The sequence below is a fragment of the Cyclospora cayetanensis genome, unplaced genomic scaffold, assembly GCF_002999335.1.
Source record: "Cyclospora cayetanensis isolate NF1_C8 unplaced genomic scaffold, CcayRef3 CcayRef3_contig_43, whole genome shotgun sequence".
Lineage (NCBI taxonomy): Eukaryota > Apicomplexa > Conoidasida > Eucoccidiorida > Eimeriidae > Cyclospora > Cyclospora cayetanensis.
In genome coordinates, this window is record NW_020312403.1 from 126,256 (window position 1) to 136,097 (window position 9,842).

The 9,842-nt window shown below is 56.5% G+C and overlaps 1 protein-coding gene across 1 annotated transcript; it reads right to left on the reverse strand.

Moving 5' to 3' along the window:
• Window positions 1-1,942: 1,942 nt before the first annotated feature.
• On the reverse strand, window positions 1,943-9,639 carry LOC34617324. Its single transcript, XM_026334483.1, has 8 exons — window positions 8,604-9,639; window positions 8,130-8,417; window positions 6,118-7,940; window positions 5,007-5,144; window positions 4,852-4,898; window positions 4,319-4,712; window positions 2,597-4,044; window positions 1,943-2,303 (listed from the first exon to the last, which is right to left on the reverse strand). The coding sequence occupies exons 1-8, from the start codon at window positions 9,637-9,639 to the stop codon at window positions 1,943-1,945; spliced, it is 5,535 nt and encodes a 1,844-aa protein (XP_026190268.1).
• Between the last annotated feature and the right edge of the window lie 203 nt (window positions 9,640-9,842).

Here is a 9,842-nt window from a genome sequence, read left to right on the forward strand (position 1 = left end):
TTACATAAGAGAAGTCTCATGTACTGCTCCTGCCTGGACTAGCTGTAACACTCCTTCTACGCGTCAAAAAGAAAATCGTTCTGGCGTCAAATCCAATACCGAAACCTTGCGCAAAAAAACCGCAAGTGTCAGCCTAAGCAGCTTCATCATCTTCTTCTTGTTTTTATACTGCCACTCCGGGTGGCTGCAGTGGGCGCAGGACAACAGCTAGGGCACATGGACATAGCTCCACTCTTTGAAAGCTTTGATCACTTGCACCAAGTGGCACATGAGCCTGCAACACACAAGTATCTCGCGTCAATTAGTAGACAACTGGGCTAACTTACTCACTCTGCACTGAATAACGCCTCAATGCAACATAAAAAATAAGCAAATACTTGACTGACTCATAATGAAATATATCCACTGTAGAGGGTGTGCCAAAGTGTAAAACCGTCTGCTACACTATCCAGAAAAGTCGTCCTATTTGGACCCTAACGCAAGCCAGGCCGTGGTAGTGGTTCGTGTCCAACTCCGGTAGGCACCTCGGGGGCAGTGGCTGGAATTTGTGAAGTGGGCTTGCAGTTGACCTGTTAAGTTCAGAGCTATAAACTGTGGCCTCCTTTCGTGTACGCCACCTCATCCAAGCCTAAATATGGCCGATTTTGGAAGTTGAACCTCGGTTGTTGCTGTTATACTAGACACTTTTAGTGAAGAACGAATGAAGTATTGACAAATTGATTTAGGCGCGTATATGCTAAGTATTACACAGTACACAGTATAGCAGTTGGCCGCATGCTACATGAGTGGAAGCCCTGTGGCTGTGCGCGCAATTGGTAGTGTGCAACATGGTGCGAGGACCTGCAATGCACAGAATGTACTACAACACCTTCACTCTCACTGATGAATTCTGTTGGTTCAGGACAGCGAACAGGGTGAGCTCCTTGAAAAACACACAAATTATTTCGCCAGCACGAAATTGAATTTGATTTGGGGCCAAGGACCTCCTTACGCAGGCCTTAAAGGGGGCCCTTAAGAAATGTTTGGAGTTCTGGGATCAGGAGATTGATGGAGGTCGGACGGAGTGTGCAGCCACCACCGAATCGAAGAGATTCCCATATGAGGTGTGCGTTGCCTGAAAGAGGAGTGGTGCATCCTACGCGTCGCAGTATCTAGGCGTTGGATTACAGTGTCTATGCAAAGCATCTTGGAGAAAAAAAGTCTTGTTGTGGGCGGACGGAAACTGTATCAGGCCACAGGCATTGCTTGCGGGACACTGGCCTCTCTCCGCACGGAGTGTCTATGTCCGTTCGTGCGGCATGCAGCACATACATTGCAAGCTCTGTGCTTTGCTTTGAGGGACTAGCGTATGCACCCACGCATAGATCCTTCCTTTTTGGAAGTGTTTCTGTTCGTTCACAAAAATGATCCCTCTACACGACATCACAACTACATGCATCCAACCGGTTGCTGACCATTCCACATTCCTGCATGCGCTCCAGAAAATGGTTCGACCCCGACCAGGACTATCCTGGGAAACCCCAGAGGGCCAAACACCGTGAAGATAAGGCCCCAAAAGGGACGCACTAAGAACCCTGGTGCTTTTTCCTATTTCTGCACAGTTAGTTTGAACTGCATGAAGGCCTTTGTCAAGGTAGGATTAGAGGAAAGCTGTTCCTGCACAGTTAGGTTCAACTGCATAAGGCCTTTGTCAAGGTAGGGTTAGAGGAAAGCTGCAGTTGCGCCCCCATGCCTGGCGTCTCCAGCTAGCAAGACGCCAGTATCGACGCATCCGCGGGATCTGAAAGTCTGTACAGAACTGGACCAACCAGGTGTCGCAGCACACCCCCCAAGTAGGACGGGGGATTCGGTCGCTCTCACTTTGCTTTAAAGAGTGCCGAGGACAGCTTGTTACAAAGTGTTTTGGGGCACAACAACTCTGTGTGTCCCATGTCTGTTTATTTTACTTTGTTTTAAGCGGAAGAGGAGAAGCCTTGGCTGGCTGGACGGCCAAGGCGTCTTCTTTTCCCCCGCAGAGGCGCCCTCCACTAGCCAGCGAACTTTGCACCTGAGAGCCATCAAATAAGACAGGTCCCCAGCTAAGCGCAGAAAACTCTTGTAGAGAGTACACAGCGCCAGGCAGGCAGATTCCACTGCGTTTGTGCCTGTGCTTCATGCCGCTTGCAGTTAATTCAGTCTTAAGGGCGCGTGCTCGCTTCGCGGTGTCCATAGCAGCAAGCCAACTGCAGACATTTGAGGATTGGGCCTCGCAAACCGAGTCGTTACACGCAAAACTAATTAGACTGCAGGGCCTCTGTACCAAACTAACAGGGCACTCTGTTCATGTGTCTGTACACCAAAGCGACCTGGTTTTCGAGTGCACTCAAAGATGCGCGGGCGTGTGAAGAAAAAACCGCAGAAAGTGCATTTTCCTGCTTTCCCGGGGCTGCCTAAAGCAGAAAACTTTGGGTTTTTTGCCAACCTCGGCGGTTCAGAACGAGGAGTATTGCCCCTTGTCTAACGCAAGCCTCCGCCTTCCCCCTCCTTCCCGCCATCGCGTGCTCAGCTAAGCAGCCCCTGCTGCCGCAGCTGGCGCCTGAACTCCTGTATCTTTTGCCTTGCCGCAGGAACGTCGTCGGAGAGCTCAATGTCTGCAAGCTCTGCCTTGCCGACAGACACGGGAAAGGCTGAGCACCCGGCTGTATCGCCCCCAAAAACAGAACTTGCAGTGGTGGACACCACAGGGCTCCTGCTGATTTCTTGCCTCCTCGAGATTCCTGACGCATCCTTCTCTGCCAGCCCAGCTGTGAAGTCTTGCAATTGTACGGACTCGACAGTGCTGCCTCCAGAACTCATGAATGACTGAGACGAGATTCGAGAAGGGGAGGGCGGCTGCTGCGCTTGCAGCCAGGGGTTCTCCCTCTCACTCGAGGTCTTCTGCTCTGCTTGCTGGTCTGCCACAGGCGGCGACAAACCACGCTTCTGCATGCCAAAGCCTCCCGACTTGAGGCATGCCCCTGCTGCCCTTCCGCGTGGACTGCTCCCCCCCTCACCCTGCCGAGAGCTCTCTTGACGTGAGGACAAAACACCCTCCTGGATGCCTGGAACGTCAAGAGACTTGCTGCTGCCGCCAGCAGTCTGACTTTCTACGCTGAGAGACACCTGCAGCTTCTCCAAATGCTTGCACACTCGTTCTTCCAAACTCTCCCGCAGCTGCTGCAAGAGGCGCTGCCGAGTTTCCTGCTCTTGCAAAGTAGCCGCCGGCTGTACTGAAGGCGCTGCAGAAAGGAGGCTGGGGGCATTCGACGCTGCACGAGCAGCAGCATCCGTTTTTCTGGGAAGCGAGAAGCGGAAGGTGTGCTGCTGCCTTTGCAGAAGAGCATCACCAGGTGCCTCGCCAGACTCAGGCACTCTCGCCAGTGTCTGTTCCTTTGGATGCTGCCCTTCAGCAGTAGAGCACTGCATCTTCGCCAGCTGCGTCGTATCGCTGTCCGCTGTGTTTTGCCGCGCTTGATCTTCGTCTTGGATGGCATCGGCAAGCAGCTTTAGCCAATCTTCGCTACTCGAGCTGCCGGCGTCCTCTCCCGCCGTATCCTCTCCCCAGGAACCGCTTTGCCTTTTACCCGCATGCGCATGCGCCTCTCCTTGCGGCTGCTGCTCCAATGAATTCTTCTCCGACACCCTCGGCAACAACGCAGCAGCTGCTGCTGGGAAGGCATATGGCGCGAGTGCGTTGACGAGGCAGGGCACATAACCCGCAGAACCTGATGCAACAGGTGCCTGCTGCTGCTGCTGCTGCTGCTGCTGCTGCTGCTGCCGCTGCTGTAGCTGCTGTAGGTGCACCAGCAGCTGATGCTGGTACCTTTCTAATTCTGCGATGCGCTGCTGCAGCTTTAGTACCAACTGCTGGTAATATGCCTTGTCCTCGGAAAACGCCTTGGACTGCGTGGCAAGGGCAGCCTTCAGACGTACAATCTTCTGCTGTTGCTGCTGTTGCTGCTGCTGCTGCTGCTGCAAGGTGTCTTTCGAGTTGCAAAGGGGATTCAAAGTTTTCGGCGGCCCTGCCTGAATGCCGACTTCGGAAGTCTGCAAAGATGTCGAAGATAGCGCACGGAGAGACACACGTCAGCATCCAACACCCCTCCTCACCAACTCTAACACCCCCTCCCCCCAACCCCCCCCTGTTCCCTGGCAACAGCTCAGGATGCGGTGTGGCAATTTGTTTTCCTTTCCTTGCTCTCTGCAGTGCAAGAGCTTTGCAAAACAGGCCGCTAGGTTGCATCCATACCAGGCTTGCACACAATAAAAACAACAAGAATAACAACAGCCCCCTCCTTACTCCCCCCGCATGATGCCCACCCCCGACACGTACTTCGTTACGCGTAGGACGTGTTTTAGAGGGCAAAAGCGATTGCCTCTTTGAATCAGAAGCTCCTAAAGACGTTTCCGACGCATCCTCCTGAACACTCTCCCCTGCTGCCTCACTGGCAAGCGCATCCAAGAGGACGGCTGCAGACGTGGTGACAGGAGGTCTCTTTTCAAGCGCCTGCTGCTCGAGCTGCTGCTTCAGCTCGCTATGCTGACGCTGGGCGTCTGCTAATTGCTCTTCGAGACTCGATGCCTTTTCCTTTTGCTCCTGCAAGCACTCCTTCAGAAGCTCCAATACCTCCAGAGTCTCCCGCAACTGCTCTTCCGCCTCCATACGCGCCTTCTGCTCAGCGGCCACATCGCCGCTGATGCGCTAAAAATATCCACATACACGTGCAGCACATACGAAAAAAGAATCGACTGCTTTCGCGCTATAAATGCCCTTGCCATCCCTGCACAATTTTCTATCATGCAGCCTCCACAACACCTGATGAGTAAAGCTACCCTTTTCCCGCCTTGCCAGCAAGAGAAGCCCACTCTCTAAACGCCCTCTGCAGGGATTAATGGATGTGTCAATATCCCTCGCTTACGTCTATCTGGGGAAAATTCGCATCCTCTTCTCTAACAGGCGACTCCTGCTGCTGCGGCTGTCCTTCTTGTCTCTGCTGCTGCTGCTCTGCTTGTCTCTGCTGCTGCTCTGCTTGTCTCTGCTGCTGCTCCGCTTGTCTCTGCTGCTGCTCTAGTTGTTGCTGCTGCTCTAGTTGCTGCTGCTGCTCTAGTCTCTGCTGCTGCTCTTGCTGCTCGGATTGGAGCTTTTTGACGGTTTGTTTGAGAGCTGTATTCTCCTGCTGCAGGGTTGCTGCTTTTGCTTGCAGCTCACGCAGCCGCTGCTGGCCTTCCTGTTGCTTTGTATGGGTTGCAATGACCTTCTGCCGCAGCTGCTGCAGCTGCCACTGCATTTGCTGGAGCTCTCTGTTTTGCTGCACTACATGATTCAGAGCCTCTTCTTCGTCTTTGCGGGGAGACACTGCGGCGTCCTCCATGACCGCCTTCCTAGAAGCACGCGCGTGGAGCACCAGCAAACGGAATGCTACGTGCTGCGCTGCAATGCCTGTTTTCTGCCGCTGCTCGATAAGCTCCACGTTCTCTGCTGCCAGTTTATTTAGCTCCATGTGCAGCACCTACCAGGCCCAGGCGACATTCAGACACACATAAAGGAGAGAAAAGCTCATACACACACATTGAATGAGGCCTTTAAACAGAGGGCTATGCGAAAAAAACACTCGCGGGGAGAGGCACCGTGCACGGTGAGCAGAAGAGTCGCTTTTCTACTGGGCCATGTCATGCAAGAAGGAGGTCAACTCACGTCGAGATGCCGCTCGGTTTCTTTGTGTAGCGCGTGCTGGACGCTTTTGAAGTGACGCAGCTTCTTTAGCTCCCTGGATTGCCTCTTGAGCTGCTCTTTGAGCCTGCAGAGCGAAAGAAACCCCATATCAGAGACTAGAGAGCAGCGATGGATCAGGCAAGCGCAACTGCGTGGCAGTGCTCTCTAGACTGCCTAAAAGACCTTTTTCTAGAACCGAAACGGCATCAAACGACGCACTGCTCATTCTGCAAGGCATCTTCGGCAAATCGCACGCGCGGCGAAGATTGCTGGGAACGCCGCTTCTGGTGGTGCTGCTCCGACTGCTGCTGCGAGACGAGGGAAAAATACTCCTTCTTTCGCTGCCCCCGCATCTCTTCAGAGGCTTCCTCCTCCCGCTGCATAGCTTCCAACTCGCTCGACTTCGCCAGCGCAAATTGAGGCTGCGTCGTCTCCGCCTTCTGCAGCGCTGGCTCGAGGGCGACCTCCCCTGGCTGCTTATTTTCCCCGGAGAGCTTTGAACTCTCAGCAACTACGCCTGAAGCAACGCCTGTAGGAAGTTGCAGATTTTCTCCGCCCCCCCCGTCGAGTGCTCCGCTGAAGAAGCCGACGTCTTCTGCCGCTGCTCTTAAAGATCTTCCTCTCGAGGGAGGGGGGGCTGGAAGAACCCCCTTCCCCCGCGTCGAGCAAGCGAAGGAGGCGCCGCATGCACTCTCTCCTCGCTGCTCGCCGTCCTTAGCTGCGAGCGAGGTGGACGCACATCCCGCAAACCTACCCCTTCCATTGGCTGCTGCGTTTGCTCGCTCTGCCCGTAGACGCTGGAGCTGTTTGAGATTTTCAAGGTCTCTTTCTTCCAGGAGAGAGCCTCGAATAGATCCCCGTGCATTTTCGAGATGCAGCTTCTGCTGCCTGTCCTCCACACCCCTCGACGCTGCTGCTGCTGAATGGGCTACTAAGGCTGCGGCTGCAGCTGCGGCTGCCCTTGCCGCCTGCAGAGCTGCTGCCTCTGCGGCTTTTGCTGCTGTTGCTGCTGCCTCTGCCGCGATGTCGCCGCTCGAGAACGCCCCTGGCGCGCCTGCTTCGAGGTTCCCCGCCTGCTGTGACAACTCTCCGCACATGGATGGCGATTCGCATGCCGATGGAGATGCTGCCGCAGCGCCTGCTGCCGTCCCCGCCACCCCGCAAAGCGCAGCCCCTGCTGGCAGAAGCGCATGCGCAGCCTTTTCTGCATGCGCTCCCGGAGGAGGGGGCGTTGCTCCCGCAAACAAAGCCTCCCCGGACGCAGCCGCATGATCGGCACACGCCGTTCCTCGAGAAAAAGCAGATTTTCCTCGCGCTTTTTCCGGCGCTGAGGGTCCATTTAAAAGCCTCATCACATCCACCCCCGCAGCCTCTTCCCCTCGAGGCAGGGACTGCCTTCCTGCCGCCTCAGGCGTGTCGGATGGCGAAGCCGTCTGCTCAAGCGAAGGCAACGGCGAGGACTGCTGCTGCTGTGTAGCGTCCTCTTCTTGCGGTGCCTCGGGAGAAGCCGTATCGTCCGCTTGAGGGGTCCACCACTGGAAGTCTGAAGGGACGCTGCTGGAAACAGACGCCACGCTGCCGCTGCCGCTCGCCTCGGGGACCTGCTGCATGCACTCTCCGACGGCGCTGCGATCTCCCTGGCAAAAAGCCTGCTGCCGCAGCTGCGCGCACTGCTGCAGCCACTCAGACAAGAAGTTCCCTGTAGCAGAGCCATCGCCGCTCTGCTGCAGCGGCTGCACCATCCCCAGGGAAACCGCACGGAGAGCCTCCACTGTCAACTGCTGATCTGCCATGGCGCTGTGCTGCAGGGGCCTTCCACACGTCTCCGCTGGAGGTTCGCAATCCTCCGCTTTCTGCGAAAAAAACTCAGCAGCGCGCGCTGCCCCTTCCTCTTGCATCGACTCTTCCGCTTCTGCCGCCACGCCTTCCTCCTCTCCGTCCCCGCCGTCTTGCATTTCCGTTTCCTGAAAGGCTGCGTCGCCTTCGAACTGCTCTTCTTGTGACAGGTGTTGTGTCGTTGGGGGCCTACAGTCCAAGAAACTTTCGCTTGCGTGCTGCTCAGACGGATCACCCAGCGCTTCTTCAGTGTGCAGAGTGCCTTTGGGGTAGTCCTCGGGAGCCGCTTCCCCTTCTTCCTCCCCCCCCGCCTCCGCAAAAGCCGCTGTTTCGCGATCCTGTGGACCGTCCTCCGCTGCTTCAGCGCTTTCCTCTCCTGCTGCGCTTCCCTCTTCCGCTGCTGCCTGCGCATCTCGCGATTCCGGGGAAAGGGAGGAGGAAGAAGAGGGAGAGGAGGGGGTCTTGTCTGCGGCTGCGGCCGTCTGATGACTCTCTACGCCGTCTTCCTTCCATTCTACACCCTCTTCTAGCACGCACAGCGGCAGCGGAGCCTCGCCGCTGCGGTGCCTTCCTTTCTGTTTTCCGAAGAACGCCTCCCGCTGAAACTCCAAGAGATCCAGCGTGAGAGCCTCCCTAAGGCCCTCGTCGAGCTGCTGACGTACGGCAGAGCGCAGCTGCGCGTCTTGCGCAACCGCCTGCCTGCGGGAAAGTTGAGCGTGCAGCGGGGGGGCGCTGCTCGCCATTTGCAGCAAGCGCTGTCGCCTCGGGATTGCAGCCTCATACTCAAGGGCGTCCCCCAAGGGAGCCACCGCCTCCTCCTCGGACTGTCGCGCTCCCACAGTCGGAGAACCTGCTCGGAGGGAAGCCGACTGCCGTTCTTCCATGTCCTCCTCCATGTGGTGGTAATGCTGCAGCGGCTGCTGCTGCTGTGGCTGCGTTGTCGTTACATGCTGCTTGCTTCTTCGGGAGGTGCTGCAGCCTGGAGAGTCGACTGCGGTGGCAGCAGTAGAGGCAGAAGGCGGGAACGAGCTCGTACTGTCCATCCAGGGCTCCCCATAATCGGCTGCGTCTTGCGCATGCCTCGACGACGGTTGTGAAGAAGGCTTCGCAGACGAAGAAGAGTAAGGTCTCCTTCCTCCAAAGACGGGAGACTGTCGACTTTCTACGCCCGAGGGAGGGGCGCCTTCTGCGTCTGACTCTGGGCTCTCCAGAGATCCAAATCGTGGAGACGCGAGAGGACTTATGTGATCGTACCTACACCCTGCTGCCGTCCTGCCTGTCTCCGCATCTTGTGGGAATCCTCGCAAATCCCTACCCGGAGAGCGTGAGGCTTCCTCTGTAGCCCACACTGGGGAGTCGCCTCTCCATCGCAGCTTGCGGCTGCTGCGTCTTTCGTGGGATGCGCGTGGCGGGTGCCCCCCGTGAGTATCCGCATATCTCGCCTCGGCGAAGTGCCTTTCTGTTTTTTGCCTTTGTGTGAAGGCCTCTTCTGGATCCGCTTCTGGAGGCCGTCGGCGAGGTGATCGCTGCACATCGTCAGGGTACCTCGGGGTAGGAGCCGACTCTCGGTTTTCCGACTCGTTTTCTCTTCCAGTGTCTTCTTCCTCGCCGCTGTCGATGCTCAGAGTTTTCCGAAACTGCTCGAGGCAAGTCCACTGGGGTTTACTTGTGGGTTTGTAGCCTTTGCGCCGCAGGCTGCGTTGCCACTCGTTCTGCTCAAAACTGGGGCCAGACGGGTGGTCTGTCCATTCTTGCTGGTGCAGCTGCCGACGCCTCTCTTGTTTTTGCCATTGCTTCTCGTTTTGCTCCAGCTGCCACTTCCAGTAGTCGTGCGCAGCCTGTCGGGGGTCACCGCCCTCCATGCGCGGCACTCGAGATTGCCATTCAGCCTCAAGAGACCCGGGTGATGTGAGGCTCTCCTGCAGATTCTTCTTTAGACCTGAGAGAAAGCCAGTCATAGACTCGCTTTCTTGCTCCCTATACATCCTGTGCGGCCCCCGTTGAAGCCCCTGACTGCGTCTGTGGCCTTTTTCCCAGCGGTCTAGAGCTACGGGGTCACGAGTTTGCTCCATTGCAAAACAATTCGCGGATCCGTCAAGCCTCTAACGGCGCATTTAAATATCCCCCGCTGGTCGTGTGCAGCGGTGCACGACGCGTAAGGGAAAGCGAACACACAAGTGGGAGCTCCTCTGCTCTCGGGGAGGCCTACGGAGCTCTGCAGGCCGCACCGTGGACGGAGGGATATTAGTGGAGAGTTTCGCGAAAGAAAATAGAA